The 19,922-nt window shown below is 40.7% G+C and overlaps 1 protein-coding gene across 2 annotated transcripts in view; it reads left to right on the top strand.

Annotated features, from left to right (window-relative positions):
• Positions 1-19,922, top strand: part of RFX4 (regulatory factor X4) — a 126,590-nt gene that overhangs the window by 50,264 nt on the left and 56,404 nt on the right. For both annotated transcript variants that reach the window (XM_090041091.1, XM_090041090.1), the window contains exons 5-8: positions 9,636-9,697; positions 15,570-15,783; positions 16,661-16,738; positions 19,222-19,385. In XM_090041091.1, the coding sequence (XP_089897217.1) occupies positions 9,636-9,697; positions 15,570-15,783; positions 16,661-16,738; positions 19,222-19,385 (518 nt within the window). The remainder of the gene's footprint in view (positions 1-9,635; positions 9,698-15,569; positions 15,784-16,660; positions 16,739-19,221; positions 19,386-19,922) is intronic.

The following is a 19,922-nucleotide window of genomic DNA, read 5'->3' as shown; positions in this document are numbered from 1 at the left end:
CTTAATTGAAAGAGGAGCACTGAATTAACAAGTGCTCTTAAGATTTCATTTATAAATGCCTTTTCAGGGATATGTTGACCAGAACTGTTTGCAACAGACCGAGACTTAGTGTACAGGGCTTCAGCTCAGGAATGGTTTTATAGCCTGTTTTAAATGACGTATGTGCACAAGATGGATAAAAATGAAGGGAGTTCCCAAAAAAGTAAGAAAAGTAATAAGGGCTTGGAGGAAATGAGCTGCAGTAGGAGGTATAACTCAGATAATCCCCAAAGGGACTTTTCCCTCAAGTGACTTAAGGACTTCTGAAAATGGAGGCAGGCCCCCCATATCGCTGTGGCTCCATACAGGCACTTGGGTAGGTCATGGGAAGGTTAGATCAGATTAAAAATGGCCCCCCAATCTAACTTAGTTTGTCTGGGTGTGTTTCTTATGCTACTTAGATGGATCTAAATGCAAATTGTACAGAAGTTCAGGACAGTTAGATTAGTGTAAAAATTGCCAACCCTTTTTAAATGAATCCTACCTTTAAAGCACACTCAGCTTAGTTCAGGTTGGTCATTTTTAAACCAATCTAACTGTTCTGAATTTCTGCACAGTTCCCAGCATAGCCCCAGGGCTGAGAAAGCCTAATCACTGGTCGCAGCCGCTGAACTTTTCCTACCCCTTCCCTGGCGTCAAGCTATTTTTAGTCCCTCCACCCCCCCCCACCTGCACCAGTGCACTAAACCTCCCATCCCACAATCCACTCCCAGTGCCGATTTTACTGGCATTCATCAGTGCTAGGAGCTGAGCAAGTAAGTCAGGGTGGGAGGGAGGGGCAGCAGGGTGTTATTTGTCTGGGCATCAGAGGACTAAAAATAGCCCCTGGTCCTGGGAGGTGGGGAGGAGAGCTCCCAGCCCCTTCAGCCCTACCATGGACCCCACCTGCCTCTCAGTCCCCCAGTCCCTGCCAGAGATACCTCCTGTCCCCTCCAGTCCCTCCCATGGACCCAGCCTGTCTCCTGATCTCCCCTGCAGACCATGCCCGCTCCCCTGATTCCCCCATAGACTCCCCCATCCCTCAGAGCCTGCTTGCTCCCCCAATATCCACCCCCCACCAGTAGCCCACCCATCTTACCTTAGATCAGGTGGCCATTTTTAACTCAATCTAACCTCCCCCTAACCTCCCTGAATGTCTATATGCAGCCTGGTGGTACACTCACAGTAAGAAAAAGGTATTTCATATGGTAACTAACAGACAATAAAATCATAGTGTAGGCAAATCTCTTTGCAGCTTGTATATGCGTAGTGACTTCCTAGAGTTTAATTTGATCCCTAAGACATGAAAATTACAATCTAGGATTTTACTGCATGGCGATTACCCATCACATACACACATGCATGCGCATACACACACACACACACACACACTTTTTTTTTTTGGAAAGACACTTTCAAAAAATGTCCCCATATAACTTAGCTAAGCAATAACTAAGGATCGACAAACATTGGTCTACTACTTAGCATCAGAAAGTATAATATCAAAGGATGAAACTGTTACCTCATTGCACTTAAGAACAAAAGTCCTACTGAATACCGGGGGGCAGGATTTTACTCTGGGATAGAGTTGTACTGGTTACATTGGTCCATGCAGCCAGTTGGGAGGCATTTACGATAACTAGAGATAAGAAAAAAGGACTTCATGTTAAGAAAAAAAGACTTTGGGCTGCAGATAACAGAATACTTTCTGATGGCATCACTTAAAAAAGAAACCTGAAAATTAAAATATTTAATTTTAAAATTATGCCCAAATATTTCCTACATTCCTAAAACAGTAAATCAGCTTGTGGAAGTATTGCTTTGTACTGGAGGTGTGCAGCCACTGATAGAAAGTTACCAGTAGCTTCACCTTTGTGCCTCACTCTAGACTTCTCATTCCCTTTTTCTCCCACAGCCTATAGTGGGCTCTAATGTACCAACTTCCTTTCTTTTTGTTTCTTTTGTGACCCTGTGTGCTCCTCATTCTCTTAATCCCTCCTCTTGAAGATGTAATCTCCCTCTCCCTCCCTCCCACCCCGTTTTTCTGTTTTAACTTTATCATCCAGTGCAAGCTCACCTCTGAGATCCTGAATGTCTCCCATGGTGTGGAGGGGAACTCTGCAATCTCATGGTGAGTTTACACTCCCTCCTGGTGTTTCTCCTGCAATACTATTGCATCCTGGCAGTTATATACACCCTTTTATAGTTGCCTTGTTTGACACCATGTGGCTGCACCTTTGGCAGGTGGCAGTAAATAAATATTTTAAAATCTTAAAGAAAGAACCAGGCAATCCTAAATTAGAAGAATGAAAAAAATGTCATCCTCAAACCTCTTCAAGGAGCAGAATAGGGCCTGAATGTAGATCTACATTTTTGTACACTTCAAAATCCCTGTGTGCCAGCAAAGTTATATCATATGCATTGATGTGAATGAGAATTAGACACCACCTTTGAAAATGGGTGCAGGTATACAGAATTTTCAGGTCAGCTCTGCTATTGGAAACTTTTGCTGGTGCAGTAATGTTGGGAGAGAGTAATTTTTTTTTTCTATGCTTGGCAAAAGCCCCTGTGCAGACACAGTTAAACTGCTGTAAACATGCTTTTGCCAATGTCGCTTATTTTACTTGGGGTACTTACATAAACCATGCCAGTTTACCTTTTTTAAACCTAAGGATGTGGTCTGTGTATGTGGAATCTAATAACTGTAGCAGCTTGTCATGGATATCAGTGCCAGTCAGACAAGCTTTAACTTCCCCAGGGTAACCCTGATCCCTACATGATAGCTCCTGATCCAGTGCAAGCTGAAATCTGTGCAAAGCTTTCTACTGGTTGGAATGAGTGCAAGACCAAGCTCTTCGGATGAGTCAGTGGTAATATAGCATAAGAGCAAGCTATGTTATTGTGGGACAGGGAGGGGCTGCAGGGTGTGTGAGGAGTCTTCTGCTCCGTGGATCCATTTAGGATCTGCATAGTTGAGGTCCTGTTCCCTCTCACAGACTCATCTATTTCTCTTGTCCTTTACCTTGCACTGGGGAAATGGTGGAGCAAACAGGGACAAGAATGTCAGAGTTTATGGGGAATCACTGTCTTCACTTGCAGTTTTTTCTGGAGAAGGGAATGATTGGACCTCAGATACTAAACTTGTAATGCCATGCCTTTGGCTCCTGGCTAAGGTCATGGCATCAAGCAGAGTAACCTCTAGACTGCTTAATTTTACTCCTTGCTGCCCACAGTTCCCAGATGCTGTTCTGGCAACAAGGGATTTTGCAAAGGCTCTAGTCTCTTTTCTACATTTATGTCCACTTTGATGGGTGGTGGCAGGGGGGATGACAAAGATCTGAATCTGCTGCATTTATGACTGTCTTGCTCAAAAAGAGCAGCATACAGGCAATTATCAGAACTGAGCCCAGTGCATAGGTGACTGGTAGGGGGTGCACAGGGATGCACGTGCCCCCCTGATGGGGCCGGTGGCCCCCCGATGGCTGACACTGATGCTGGTGCACCCCCTGATGGGGTCAGTGGCTTCCCCCAGATTCAAGAGGCACCAGTCACTTATGGCCCAGTGAGTAGAGGGGGTATGAGTGTGCTTTGCTACAGTGTCAGATGAAACATATCAAACCTGGAAGCAAAGACCTAGACCAGTGGTACTCAACCTTTTGGCCCTGCAGGGCAGATGAGTGGCCTGGGGCCAGGCCACTGGCCAAATAGAGCTGCATATGCCAGAACTGAGTCATGGTCCCTGGCAGTACACGCTGAGATTGGGCCCTGGGGGCCTGGCACCAGTACTGGACCCTGGCACTCCCCCTCCTCCTAGCCCCCCACACAAGGATTGGGCCCTGGGGCCTGACACCCCCCACCCAGTCCCTACCCACTGAGTTAGGGCATCTAATCCAGCACGTAGGGCCTAGGGCTTCCCATGAGTCTGGACATTTGGCAGAAGGGAAGCAGTGGCACCGTTCCCCTGTCACCAGATTTCCAGACCTGTCAGGGTCCCCATGGGCCAGATGACATGGTGCCACAGGCTGGATCTGGCCCATAGACTAGGGGGTTGAGCTCCCCTTATCTAGACTTAAGACAATGGCACAAGCTAGCACAAATTAGCCTGACTCCAGGGCCAGGAGTATAAGTGGCGGATCTCTGGCACATCGTGGGGCAAAAGGTATATGTAAAGATGCCCCTAGTAATCACCAATGCTCTTTCTCATTCCACCCATGAGGGGGTAGATAGTAGCCACAGTCATGCCTCCTCTCCTGCTCCACACTGACTGGGAGATCTGGATGGCTTAGGGGGAGGGGGGAGTGTGATTTTATATTAAGCTGATTTATCACGCTCCTTCCCACTGGTAGAAAAGGGGAGCTCTATAGGAGTGGCGCCTCGGTGGGGTGCCATTGAGAGACAAAGCCCTCCTTTTGCTGTCCTTGGGGCAATGCATCTTCATGCCACCCTCTAACTGGAGTCTAAAGGCACCATGCAGCACAAAGTTAATATGTGACTTTGGCTGCTGTAGGTGAGATTTGCAAGAAGCACTCAGTAGCAGAGTTGTTGGGAAAACTCCAGATGGCTTCAATTCCTACAGTTAAGTCAAGACTGAACACACTTGAAAATCCCACCTTTAATGCATAAAGTTGAAGGTATCAGTAGTATGAATTATTCCTTATTTTAACAGTGATGGGTAGTAAAGAGAACACAGCTGGGTGGGAGCAGGCCAACCCCCACAGTCAAGAGGAAGAGAGCGATTACCCTAGTGGAGTTGCTTGAGACCAAACCTATAGAGGTAATTATCTTAAAGATTGAGGTGTAAGACACAATTCTTTCTGCATCTCATACAAGCTAAGAAAGTGCTCATGATACACTAATAGAAATCTGAGGGGTACAAGAGGAAACACAGCTCATCAATGATAGACGAATGTTGGGGCCTGCTGGAGTAATAGAGATAGACCTGAAGGCAGGAGGGTGAGAGAATTTCTTCTTCTGTAGTTAGAACCTACTTGAAAATCATGAATTCTTAAAACAGATGTATGAATTTTAGTAGTTGGAATTTTTGTTGTTGTTCTAGGAGATTTCAGGTTCTGGGCTGCTATAGATTGTTTTGTTTTATTTTTACATGTATATCATGTACTCTTGATAGTATGAGGTGCACCGAAAGAATTGTTTTCAAATAAGAAGTGAGGAAAATTATGAAGCATAGCAGAGACTTCCATTTAGCACAATTCATTAAATTTAACCTTTAAATATAACAGTTTAAATAAGAGGGAAAATCCTTCTTGGAAAAGTTTTGCAAAATCCAAGACTTTAACATACAAAAAAGTTATAAAGTCTTCAAAAGCTTACAGAGATCACTGGTCTCTTCCATCATTATTTGTAAGCATGAAGACAGGGGCCTGAGCTGGCTTTTTGAATCCCATACCATGGAAGAATTTAAGTGGCATAATTGGAAAGTGTAATGTTCACAGCTCAGTGGTGAATGGGATAAGGAATGGTGGCCTCTGGTGCAGGGCTTGAAGGTAGAATGCACAATACAGTTCTAATTTTAAAGATAAAAAAGACTGTGGTTGCATTTGAGTCTCATATTGCTGAGGGACATGTGGCAAGAGATGAAATTATAAATTACAAATCGTGTAACGGTGCAGCCAGTGACTGCTTACATGTCATCTTCTATCCATACCTCATGCTTGTATGTCAAATGTAGAGTACTATATATGTTGCTGCAGGGGTAGAATATTTATATTACTGTTCATAACACTTTTGTAATGTTGCATTGATATGTAGGTGACTCAGCTATATTTTGGTAACTCTTAAAATAGTAGAATAAAAAGTTAACTGAATATTTAATTTGGATTATTATAGGCAAACTCCTCTAGGATCACTGGATTAAAAACTTTTAGCTCTAATGATTATGAATATATTTGGTACATTCTCCCTAAGCTGTTTAACCTCAAATAGGAGAGATGATTTGAAGGGAGGCCCTCTTTATTATATCTGAGGCCCCCCCATAACTTTGGAGATCAAAGGTCATCTCCCACATATACTTGCAGTAGGGTCCTCTCCTGCCTTTTCTCTCATAATATTAAAACACAGCATAGAGTTTCTGCCTGTTTACAGAAAACTGCATTACAGGATCAACGTCAAAAGAGCTGAACAAATAGAGACATAAAAAAAGAAAAATATATAGATGTAGCTTTATTAGGTTGTAGCTGTGTTGGTTTAAGGAGTTGGTCTACTAAAAGATACCATTTTTATCCAAAGAACCTTGTCTGCTAGAAGTAGCTTTAAAATATAATTAACCTGGCCTTTCTTTTATCTAAGTCCTGGGCAGTTGCTACAGGGGCATCAGGTTGTGACAATGTGATTGCTGATATTATACAAAAAGGTGGGAGAGATTTTTTAAGTGGCTCATGTAAAAGCTAGCAACAAGGGAAGAGGGAAAGACCAACACTAGGCCAAGTCATGTTTATTAATGAAGAAAGGAAAGGAGAAGAGCTCTGGGTTTCTGAGATGGAGAGCACAAATTATCTCCCCGTGACTGTCCTGGGCTCCCTCTGTCTTACAAAATAAACTTAAAGCATGCTCCCAAATTGTAGTGTAATTTAAAATGAGATTTTTGTCATTAGTCATTGACAATATAAAACTTAACACCACTTTACTCAGTAGATCACTCTATAAATACTCATATTCATATTCATTCACTACCAGGACATATGGGATGATATCCTGTCCTTGTTAAATACCAGACGACTCACTGATTCCAGCGCGGCGCGGACTTTACCCAGCACGTTATTTTTTAATTTACTCCTGCTTCTACTTTATTCAGAGCTAGAATTTATTCAGAGTTATTAATTAGGTTCAAATTGCAGGGTCAAATCTTGTCCCCCAAAGAGTCCCCAAATATGTCATTGTGGCCTGATGGACCTTTCATTAGTGGGAATTCCTAAGTTGAATTTCCAGTTCTGACAGCAAGGAAGAAAAAGTATTTTTTCTTTGTCATGTTTGAAAGCTAGTAAACATGATGCCCCCCAATACTGCTTTTTCCAGTCTCTTTTCAGAAATAGAAGTGAACTTTAAAATCATGAATGAGATTTGTCTGCTTTTCCCATTCGTTTCAACACGTAGTGAGCCTCTCCTCAGCCTACTTGACCTCACTTCCTACCTACAGGCAAGGAAATTACTGTCTATGAATATAAAGCTGTCCTCTAGAACGAGGAAAGAGTTATTTTCCACCATAAACCTTGTAATTAACTGTCATTTTTTTTTTCAAAAATTGTTTCACTTGAAAATTTTACACACTTATCTCTTTTGCTCTCCCACAAACACACACACATGCACAGACACGCACACACACAGATAGAAGAATCCTGGGTTTTTTCCTTTCAATTTATGCTGTTTTAAAAAAAAAATGATCAAAACAGAATCTTGTTAAAAGTAACGTGCACACTTCAGCAAGGAATTTATTTTACAGTTTAACGTGTGAAACGTATGCTGGGTTTAAAAACAAATGAATGCAGTGATCAGCTACCCTTTTCTTGTTTTCCTGATCTCCCTGGCTGGATCACATAAAAATGGCTGAGTTATTTGAGTCACCAAAAACCCCCACAGCTTCTGGTTCATCAGGTAACGTTTGCACCGGGCATTGTAACACTTCATCACTGCTTGACACACTTGGAAAGTAAATCCCATTTTTATTGTTCCGGCAGAAAATTAGGGTAAAAGTAACACTGAACGTTCATGTTTGCTTTTGAATCTACCGGTGTAATATCCAACTTTGGGAGCAGAATGATACATTGTGAATTACAACCACCACTACCAAAACAAAACAAAACAAAAAAAAAGCATCCCCAGAAAGTAGTTCTTCAACACTGCCTTTTTCCCACAGCCCTGTGGAGCCCCCAACCCTGTCTGCAGAAACTGAAAGAGAGAGGGGTGGGATTAATGTGTAATTAAAGGGAATTTGGAAGGCTGAGATGTTGCGGAATGTTAGATCAGTAGCTGGAACAGCATGTGGTGTTCTTTAGGCAGGCTTCATTGAATCCATACAAAAAAAGAAAGAAGGGCTGCTTGCCTGTCTGCTCATTTATCAAACAGCGAGGCTGAACTTTCACAGCTCCACAAAAGTGTTTTACTGTTTGCTGAAGTTTTGCTCCAGAAATTAAAGCCGAACAAACTAGCAACTCTGTGCATATGCAGCATTTCTTTTTTTTTTTGACATATGCCGAATTATGCGAGGCTTTCAGAAACAAGCATGGGTCGGTCACCTGTTGCAAACAGAAGAATTATTGGTAGGTTTCATTTGTGAAGAAGCAACCAAATATGCAATGCTGCAATGACTTTATTTATAGACCCCCCCCTTGATGCAAATGTACGTTCCAAAACTTTCAGTCATCTCTCCAATTAGATATTTGCTGCTGATATCAGTTTTAACCAAATGACTTCATGGAAAAAGTCTGTATTATTTAATTCATTTTTAATTGACATTTTTCTTGTGTTTGAACAGCTGTTTCCTTCCTTTCATCTGTGTCTTCAATTAATTTTTCTTGGCTCTTGTCAGTATGGGGAAAATTCAACAATAAACTAGGGTGGAAAATGGAATGATTACCACTAAAAATGTCCATGAGTAAAATAAAGGAACAAATTCTTCCTGCAAATTAATTGTGAAGGCCTGCCGCCTTCCTTCCTATCAAGCTTCATGTGATACTGCAAACTGAGTTCAATCCTGGAAGGTGCTGAGGAGTCTGCATTATTGAAGGCTTAATCTGCTCTTAGACCTTCATTAATTCAGAGCCCTGAATGTTGCTGGCACTGATATGTTGTTTATGTTACCAGTCCTTTTTATTGTCTCTTCAGCATAAATCAGAGTTTAGGTTCTTTGCTTTAGCTTTGTGTTCTTGGGACACTGTTGTTTTCCATCCAGACTAAGTTGAATATTATGCTACCTCTATAATTGCAACTATGAACCTTATCTAATGGATATGTGGCTTTTATTTAAGAACAAAATCTTGCCAGGCCACATTTCTTAGAAAAGAGGGTGTGTAGTTACAGAGGCATGGGGGTCTTAAAGTATTACTATATTCCAAAAAAACCCTTCTTCCAGATATTAGGATAATTGGGATGCTGCCCACATATTAATGTTCCATAACCAAAAATTACTTAAATGCTAAAAGAACCCCAACAACCCACAATTCACCTCTAAAAATGTACATTGAGCAAGATACTGAGAACATTTTCCAGTGATTAGTGTCTTTGTCAAGCAGAATGAAGCCAACTGATCCAGCAAACACACATATAAGTAACTTTAAGTGTAGGCCCGATTCTAGGGGCAGTTCTCATTCAGCGTAAAGACAGTATTATCCCTTGAGTTCAATTAAGCACATTTCACCCCACTGTAAATTCAGAAAAGCTTTAAGTTGATAGAAATCAGTGGAATTGTTCTGACTTTTATTTATCATTTTTTCTTGAGTCCAAGAGAAAAACATATACATACGCATATACATAATGGGCTAGTGATCAGATTTCTACTGTACGTATTTTACAACTCCTTTTCTTTTCCCCAGACTAAATTAAAAGTGCAGTCTTATTGCGTAGGCTTTTCAGACTTGTTAACATGTTTCTCTATTTATTTACAGATAATAAGGCAACAATTTCCACAATTAACAACAAGAAGACTTGGAACTAGAGGCCAGTCTAAGTAAGTAGTGTAAAGTATTACATTATCATTCTCTTACAGGGCCACATTCTGCCATCATTTCACACCCTTCCCGACAAAGACTTAGGGCAACTTGCCATAAAAAAGAAAATCACTCATAAAGCAGATAGAATATTAAAATAAGACATAAAAACTTCCTACATGATATCCCATATCCCGACTGATCCTTGCTTGCTAAATGCCTGCCTAAATAAGAAGCTCTTAAAGTGCTTCCTGAAGATGTTTGTAGTAGCTTGTCACCAAAAATGAATATGCCATATAGCATAATAGGGCAAAACCGTTTACTGGTTCAGGAATTTTAGTCACCTGTAGTCTAAATAAGGATCTTGTATGCCAGTGGTTCTCAACCTTTTTTAGACTTGAGGCACCCCTCGGAAAATGCCAACTCTTAGTTTTCACTAGTTTTTTGACTACAGAAAAACTGAGTAAATCTTCTGTTGCAAAGAACTCAGAAAGAACAGAACAGGTCAGAATGTTTTTAACACTATGGATTCCTATTTGAAATCTCAGAGCTTATTATGTAAATCATGCTTGCACACTGAACAGTGTTATGTTAACATTACATGGCAAACTGTGGCACCTTTGAAAGGATCTCAAGGCACCCCAGGGTGCTGTGGCACCCTACCTGAGAATCACTGTTCTATGCATTTTAACATTCTGTGCCACAATCCCAAACTTTACAGAGTTACAATACTTTATTTTACATATACTTTGTATAGCCCTTTCATCCCAAAGGATCCCAAAGTACTATACATGCTATACAGAGTATTTACATTCACCACCAGCGTTCAGCCATTTGTGGAGTGATGTGTGGTAGCTGTTGCATAGTGTGACATTTAGGGCATAAATGGCATAACGGTATGTCTAAAAGAGAGTCTATAAGGAATCTATCTGGAAAAAAATACAAATTGCCCAAACTGGCAAATGTCCAGGAAACCTGTGTCCACTTACTCTTGGGAGATGCTGAGATCTTTAAACCCATGAGATCTTTAATAACCACGAATGGGCAGAGCCTCAGTTTCCTGCCTCATCCAAAAGATGGTATTTCCAAAGCAAAGTGCTTCCTTATTTCACAGCTGGGAAGTGGTTCAGTGTTGGTTCAGAAAGAAGAGCATGCTTCCTGTTGCACCTAAACTTTCTGTGAATACTCAAATATTAACCAGATCTGACTCTCTTATATTTGTGAAACAGTATGAGAAGAAAGCCTTAGATAACTTGACTGCAAAGTTTTGTTGGTAAAACTTACATTCCATGCAAAGCCCACAGGCACAATATTGCGAAATAATAAGAAAAAGCATATCATGAGAGTTAAATCCATATATTCATGATAAAAAGCAAGAATAGTTTGTGTATTAAAACACAATCAAATGCCACTTGGCATCAAATGCCACTTGGAATCAAATCAGATTCCATTTCTCTAATAAACATGCTCATGATGACCTGTTTTTAGGCACCTGTCTTTACTGAGATCAGCACTACCTACCATGCAATTCACTGCCATCTTCCTGAGACTAAGGGTCTCGTCGTTCTGAAGCGAAGACTAAGGGAATTGCATTACCATGCAATTCACTACCATCTTCCTGTGTATCATAACCAAATTCTCATTTTCTCAGGCTATGATAGTCCTCAGTCCATTTTGAAATTGAGATCTCCTCCAGCCCCAAATGCCAGCTCTGGACACCAGTCTCCAGCTATCATAATAATTAACAACTCAAAATGGCACTGAGATAAAAATGATGCACTACCTCAGCTGTACCTAATCTCGAAGCATTGTAGGTTAGAACTCAATATTCCAGGGGTTAGGACAGGATGGGATTCCCATGAGAGGCCAGGAAGGGCAGGATATCTGAAGGTCTGACATGCAACTTTGGGGAATGTGCCATGTATTGGTGCACTTTGCTGGCCATGAAGTTACCTGGGTGTCAGCTACAAAATCACTTGGTTATTTGCCTTTCAACTGAAAGGAAAGCATGAGTTTAACCATGTTTGCCAGTGTCACTCGCTATATGTATGGAAGATGTGCTAGAATGAGTAATACATTTGTTTGATGCCAAACATGCCCAATTCTGCATGCTTAAGAGAGCCACAATGGCAGTTTATCAAGAGTCCAATTCCACAGATAATTTGCACGAACAGAAATTGAATGCAATTATTCTCATATTTAATACAGAATTATGGGCACATCACTGCATGCATCAAAACAATGACCAGTGCTCTGCTGTAAAACTCGGAAGGATAGTTTTTGACTGCCAAGGAACCCCAAGAAGGTTCCTTGCAAAATGGCACCAGACTGTAACAGGATATGTTATGGATGTGTACTTGCAGGCAGATATGGTCAGTTTAATATTCACATCGCCCATTCTTGGTGCTGTGGGATTTTCATTAGAATATCCAGCAGTTGCATAACATTTCTTACTGGATTGGCCAGTAAGACTCCCAGACTTGGCTTAGACCGTCATTAACAATAATCATCCTTTAAAATAAGAAGCCAGGCAAAATAACAACAATTCTATAACAGTACATACAATCCTTTTGGTAGCAAATGCTTAGCCACATAGAAAATTCATGTTTGCCACTGAGATGGATTCATGGCCAATCAAGTTTCACAGCAGGAGCGGGCATGGAGTTCACTTCTTGCTGCTCCAGAAGGAGGAGGCTACATCTCTTTTAGCTGTTAATGGTATAAGGAATGTAGTATTTCTGTTCTTTCCAGTTAAGGGTTAAGATAGAAATACCCACATTACAGTCATTACAATAACATTAATTGCTAAAAACCATACTGCTCTGGTTGACTTCTGCTCCTATTTTCAGAAGTTCCTGATCTTGTTCATATTAAATGAAAGACAGTACTTAGAAACCATAAACTATATTTCAGTCTCTCTGTCCATGACTGTATTGACTAGCTTCTGCCAATCACATTTCACTCCACTGCCCACTTACTGCCAAAGAGAATTTGGGCTGTAGAAATGTTTAAGATTATCAACTTTGCACTGTTCTGCCTTCAGCTTTTTCATGGTATGGCTCCCTTGTATCATTACAAAGTCCAGAGTTACAGCGTCACTGTGTTTCTGGATAGGATTTATTGCCACAAGAAACACAGCTGAGCTTAAAAGCAGTTCCACCACAGGTGAGCCATGAGAAGGCAGCTCAACATAAAAGCTGGCTTCTTTCTGTACCATAGCAGGGAAACTCTTCAGTTATATACATAAGGGGTTACTTTAACCAATCGAAACTACATGGCTTGAAGGGAATTTTATTTCTTTCACTGAAGGAGTGCTGCAGATACTCAGCCTGTGAAAGAAAAGCTCATTTCACTATTTCATATAAAATGTCTCTGTGTGGTCTGCATTTTTATTCTCCTTAAGATAAAACTAGCATATTGTCCCATGGCTTAACTTTTTCAGATGGTAACATAAAGGCAAAGTTGGGAGAGAGTGCTTGCAAAGTGTGCTTATGTGTTTTTGCTCTTGGGAGCAATAAAACTGGTAAAAATGAGAAGTCTTTCCAGATAGGTAATACATTAATTTTGAATCTTATTGTTTATTTGATTTTGGGGCCTAGCTGGAAATCCATTTTGTGTAGTGTATTGCTGGGTATAATATACCAGAAATTAAACAACAGAAAGTAAAGGCTAATCAAATTCTTGAGGCTTTATTTCATATTTTGATTATGAAGTAAGCATAACTGAGATCAAATAAAACTTCCCTGAATTGCTGAATTTACTAAAGGGAACCCCCTGCCCCCAGCATGAAAACTCACTACTAGGGGTGTGTGAAACTGGCCATATTCGATTTGGATTTGGCCCAAATCAGGGACAGTGATTCAATTTGTTGATTCGGATCACTGTCCCTGATTCGATTCAGCCAAATCCGAAACTGAAGATTTGATGATGATTCAGAGAATCAGCAATTAGGACATAAACACAGCTTTAAATGTTTTTTCTACGTACCTTGAGGTACGAGCTCGGCTCGTGAATGCTGCATTGCTGGGACGGATGTAGCATCCCATAGGAGCGTAGGACATCCCCCTTGTGCTCGGTGACAAACCTGGAAGTGGACCAGAAATAGTTCTGGTCCACTTCCAGGTCCACCGGGGAGTGCGCTGGGGGGCCCCCCTGCACCCCTCCTGGCTTAGTGATCAGCTGTGGGGGGACCCTGGGTGCCCCCCCAAACTCAAGAGGTACTAGTTGCAGAGCTGGTTGGGTGCGGGGGCTCCCTCCCAACGCTCCCCAGTGGACCCAGAAGTGGACTGGAAGTGCTTCTGCTCCACATCTGGGTCTGCTGCCGAGCATGCTGGGGAGCCCCCCAAGCTCCTGTGGGACACTGCATGTGCCCCAGCATCGCAGCTTTCATGAGCTGCCTGCTACCTAGAGGTATGTAGATGAAACATTTAAAGCTGTGTATATGTCCAAATAGCCAAACTTTCCAAATCTCTCTGAATCGATTCAGAGGGTTCTGATTTGATTGGGAGAGATTAAAGGGTCTCCTGATTTGATTTGGATTTGGAGATTCAGGCACCAAATCGGGCTAAATCTCCACTGAATCGAATTGGAGTTGAAAACTTTGCACAGCCCTACTTACAACCCAGGGAAACTGGGGCTTTAAGTCACCTTTGATCCTGTGCTGCTCTGAGAGCCAGGGCCCTGTTTATACCATAAAAACCTCTTGGTGTTGCACAGGTACTCTGCATTGCTGCCTGCCATGATTTCTTTCCCCAGACACACCCCCTCCTGACCCAGCCCCAAATTAGTGTGAATCCTCTCTCTCCCCACCAATTATGCCCCCTGACACCAGGGCATACAAGAAGGATGAGACGGCAGCTTCATGGCCATCTCTCACAATGCCTGCATAATGGCCACTTCCTTGGCTAACACACCAGAAACTGAACTAGAGACATTCAGGGAATGGAGCTGCTGCACCTTGTGTTCAAGAACCAAAGCTGTGGAGCTGAGGGCTGTATTCTCTCTGCATCAGCACAGAGCAGGCCTTATAACACATGCTCACCACTGGATTACATCTGCTAAGGGGGAAATTCTCCCCCAGCTGAGATAAGGTTTTTGAGAACCATTCAAGTGCTGCATTTCATTTACTTAACATGAGGGGACTGGAGCAGGGGGTGAGGAGCTCACTCATGAGAAAGTCAATGGAATGTGTGATGTGCACAGCAAAATAGTCTGAGGACATGATTGTTATCTCTTCGATGTATAACAAGACAGGACTGCTGTGGTCATCTCCTGTGAGAGGTGGAACCTAAAATTTGTTCTGAGCACTTAAAAGGAAACAGAGAGTGGGTGGGCATCCTGAAACATATGTTTCCTGGTATATGTCAGTCTGTGTGCAACCCTTTCATGCCTTTTTGTTTTGAAATTTTGTTTCATCTACACACTATCCAATCAGCTTGATTTGGGATGAAGACTTTTGCTTCTCAGGATCAGATTGCCACTATGTGGTCTGAGATTCAAGGTGCTGCAATGATAGCAGAGGGGTATAGCAGTCCTAAGGATCTGGTTCTGTAGCCCTGCACCGGAGCTGCTGCAGAGCTCTCCACCAGGAAGTTTCTCCAGAAAATGCCTTTAGGGAGAATTTTCCAGAAGTGCCAACAAAAATTTGCACTACATGGTTCTGCCACATAAGAGAACTGAGTTTACTTCCTGTGTTAGGACAGTTTTAGCAGCAGGACTGATATGTGGAAAGTTGCTACATTACAATATTCTGCCATTGATCCAGCATTTGTGAATGAATGGAAACTGATTTGCTAAAATAAAGAGTCAGTAGTTGCATATTTTTTCTTTGTCCCTTCTCTTTTATGTTGTGTGAATAACCCAATTTATAAAATGTGCATCTTTACGTGTTAGGTACCATTATTATGGCATTGCAGTGAAAGAGAACTCCCAGTATTATGACGTGATGTATTCTAAGAAAGGAGCAGCCTGGGTCAATGAAACAGGAAAAAAAGAAGTAACTAAACAGACAGTGGCGTATTCACCACGTTCCAAACTTGGAACATTACTGCCAGAGTTTCCAAATGTCAAAGATCTAAATCTGCCAGCCAGTTTGCCAGAGGAGAAGGTAACACTTCTGAAATATTCATTTAGCCTGCCTTGCTTTTTATCTGTGGGTGAAAGGTTGATCTAAAATGTAAGGCCCTTTAAATAACAGCAAGTGTAATAATGCTTTGACTTTATTTATGAAGGACCTAATTGCTCCCTGTTCTAGGAAAAAATGTATTCCTTTAGGTTGGGTGCCCAACACAAAATGTGCTGTCCTTTTTTTCACAATGTTGCTGAGCCCTGTGTGACTTCATGACACTGTATGTCTAGTACATATCATATAACAGGTTTAACTAAGGAAACCTGATTAAGTCAGCAGTCTTACTCTCATGGCCCTCCATTTCTGTAATGTATTGTACCAGCTCCAAGGAGTGAACTTCCTTGTTTGAAGTATAATGCTTTCTTGAGGAAAGAATGGGTTTATGACATTCTCATTCACATAGGTCAGAAAGTGAGATAAATGTATAAATGCATATAAAAAAGCATTTTGATTCTTCTTGCCCCTTGATTGATCTTCCAGCTTTAAAATGCCATTCACATGTGTAGTACACTGTTGATGTGCACAAAAGAATAGGTTTTATATTCTCTCTGTCCTAATTAAAGGCTACATACTTCTCTTTGATCTCATCAAGACTTTTTTTTCTCATCTTTCAGTTAAAAAATCCACACTGACATCAAAAAAAATGCATGGATCGAAAGAGAGAATTTATCTTTAAGACTTAAGTTTTTCACAATCCTAATCTAACTAAGTTGGGTGTTTTAGTTGGTTTTACTATCTTTGCAGCTATGCATAAAGAGAAAAAAGCCAGGTTATTTTTTGTACAATATATTTGGATAGTATATTTTAAAGCAGAATGTTTCTCATTTCTGATCCTTTGTGCATCTGTCTTTCTCAGGTTTCTACCTTTATTATGATGTACAGAACTCACTGTCAGCGGATACTAGACACTGTAATCAGAGCCAACTTTGATGAGGTATGCCAAGAAAAAAGACTTGTATTTTTATAATGCTTACAGTTATTCTTAGAATATATTTTGAATGTGACATTTTAAGCTCTCATTTTTGCATAGGTAGTATTTCAGTGGTTAATGGGTGGTATCTGTACTCATGTAAATAGTGTTCATTTTATGTGATTGATACTAATGAGTAAAAATCTGTGGCAGCAACACTTACATTAGCAACAGACCAGACCTACTGAGTTATCTAGTCTACCTCTCCTTCAGCATAGGCTTGGCCCTTACCATGTTCTCATGTGTTTTGAAGAGTTCAATTGTGTATGCCTCCACCATTTCCCCAGGGAGATCTTTATATACCAAAAGAGACTGGTATTGGAGATTTTCTCTCAATGTTTAGCATAAATGTACCTTTGCTCAACTATATGTAAGTGTGGGTAATAACACTTCCTGTTGGTTGCCTGTATATCTGGTAGTAATGAACAGCATATATTTTGGATCCAGAATTCATACTAATACATTACAGTCAGCTTGAGGCACCGTGTTGATCAGACTCGCCTTAATATATAACTTACCATCACGCACATGCAATTTTTTGCTTTTAGTCTGAAGACTGTCTGGTAACAGACATCCCACAAGTTAGAGTTTGAGAATTGCAAACTCCAAAAACTGCTGCTAGACAAATTGTCTTAAACTGCTTATGAAGAAGATGAAGGATGAAGGCCTCTGAATACAGACAGCTGGGGATTTTCAAAGGAATCTAAGACTGTTAAGCTATATCCAACTGGACGTCTAACAAAACTGGGTACCCCGTTCCCTTGGGCCCCCATGGAGATCCATACCAGAACTCTGTTTAGTGTGTACCTCACTCTGTCTTTTTCTACTATTCCCAGTTCCAAGCTGAAGCTCTTTAACTCAAGACATTCTAAACACTCATGACATGACATGACATATCATATATCATAGCCAGATTCTTCACTGGTTTGGACCTTGTGTAAGTGTCTCCACCAATGCAAATTGGCAGTAATCATCATCACACTGGAGTACTGGTATTTTCTTCCATGAAAAAAAGCTTTCTTTTCCTTAATGAACATTTTCAGTTTTTGGGGGCTGAAACCCCTTCTCCTCCCCCCCCCCGCCCCACTTTCTTGAATGAATGCTGATTCCATCTTGCCTCCCTTTTTCCATAATACATCTGATCTGCATGTGATCAAAATGCAGTCACCATAATGACTGCATACAAATATTGCTCTCAGAGAATAATTATTCAATTGTACATTGTCAAAGTAGAATGACTTGAGGTGGGATTTCACAAGTATCTGTCCTGAGTCCAGTTCTAGTCACTGTTTTTATTAATGGTTTGGATGGTGCTATAGCGAGTACACTAACAACTTTTATTAATATACCAAACTGTAGGGACTTGCGTTTTCCCTGGAGAGCAGGTTCAGATTTCAAATGATCCTGAGAAGTTAGATGATCAGAAATCAACAGGATGAAAATCTGCAAAGGAAAATGCAAAGCATTACACACAGGAAAGAGAAATCAAGTAAAGAAATACAAAATGGGGAAATACTAAGGAAAAAAGATGTAAGGTGTATCACAGATCACAAACTGAAAAAGAGTCAATATGATGCTGTTGCAGAAAAAAAGCAATTCTGGTTATAAGCTGTATTAACAAATCTAATAAGAGAACACCAAGGGGGAGAAAATCCTTTAGCATATAGAAAATTATTATAAAAGGGGACACAATTACAGGTTATTCTCTATGGGAGACAGAGAGAAATAAATCAGCCTATTTTACAGTAAAGGGGAAAAAGCTTTCTACCTGTTAAGTTGGCAAGACTCTTGAATAACCTAGGAAGGTTGAGAAATGTCCTTCACTGGAGGTTAGACTAGACAACTGTCAGAGATGGTCTAGGTATTGTTAATCAAAACAGGACAGGTGCTCAACTGCATTTTTTACTGTTTCTATTATTTTTTATTCATGGGAGATAAAAAAGTAGAAACTTCATTTTGTCAGAATAAAGATTCTGAAAATTCAGAGAGAAAAATCTATTATTTCTTTCCATATTGATCTTGGAAGATGTCTAGCTCACCTGGTATTCATGTTGCACATATATAAATCTCTACACAAGGGGTAAGAAATGGAAAATCAGGTTCTTTATGTATAAATTGAAGAATTAGCATGCACTGTTCCTATTGGTGGAAGATAAAACTTATATGGGACACATGAGGACTTTACATTGTGTTAACATGAAGCTGAAGTCTGAAGCTGATGGCATCACTAAAAATGTTACTTTACCTTCTCATGCATGGGTAGGTACCATCACAGTCCATAGTCGTCTTAGGTTTCAGTGCAAGCCTTTACAGATAGGGACTCTTTCATGAGAGTTTTATGGAGCACCACGTACAACTATAGTGCTATAGCAATAGCACGTAACGAAATCTTTTAAAAAGAAATTCTAATATGTTTTGTTTACTTTTTTCTGTGTATGCAATTATAGGTTCAAAGTTTTCTTCTGCACTTTTGGCAAGGGATGCCACCTCACATGCTACCTGTATTGGGTTCTTCCACAGTTGTAAATATAGTTGGAGTTTGTGATTCTATATTGTACAAAGCTATTTCCGGAGTTCTGATGCCAACAGTATTGCAGGCATTACCTGACAGGCAAGTATGGTTAAGCAATATTGACCTTTTTTTTGGGTCTGAATTAGCAGGGAGGTATTTGTTTTTTGCTGTTCTTATTTTCGTACAGTTCTCAAAAAGTGTTATTTTCCTAAGTTTCCAATCTGCAAATGAGAATCAACATAAATGAGATTAAAGATAGCTGGAATCTTGAAAAGAAGTTTTGTCGTAAATAGATGGTCTAATTTCAGCTGGCATGAGCATGTGTACGTGCCAGAAATCTGCAGGCTGTGGAGTGCCATGGTAAAGCTTATTTGAAAACATTCAGAGATTGCCCTGCTAGTCTTCACAACTGACATCACATTAGGCTGAATTCTATTACAAGGGAAGTTTGTGTAGTCCACATATGTATGCACAAATGCATTTCAGCTGCTGGTCTTTGTGTTCAACCCCAGACCCACAGTATTGCTCCATTTACCAGGAGTAAAATGTGTATGGGGCCCCAAACAGAGCACTTGATACACTTAATACTATATTATGCAGCATAGATATGTACCTATTTTAGGGGTACGTTCTTCA

Source organism: Crocodylus siamensis, chromosome 4 (genome assembly GCF_052110815.1).
Source record: "Crocodylus siamensis isolate JL-2025a chromosome 4, ASM5211081v1, whole genome shotgun sequence".
NCBI classification, from domain to species: Eukaryota; Metazoa; Chordata; order Crocodylia; family Crocodylidae; genus Crocodylus; species Crocodylus siamensis.
This window is presented reverse-complemented; position numbering and strand designations above follow the sequence as displayed.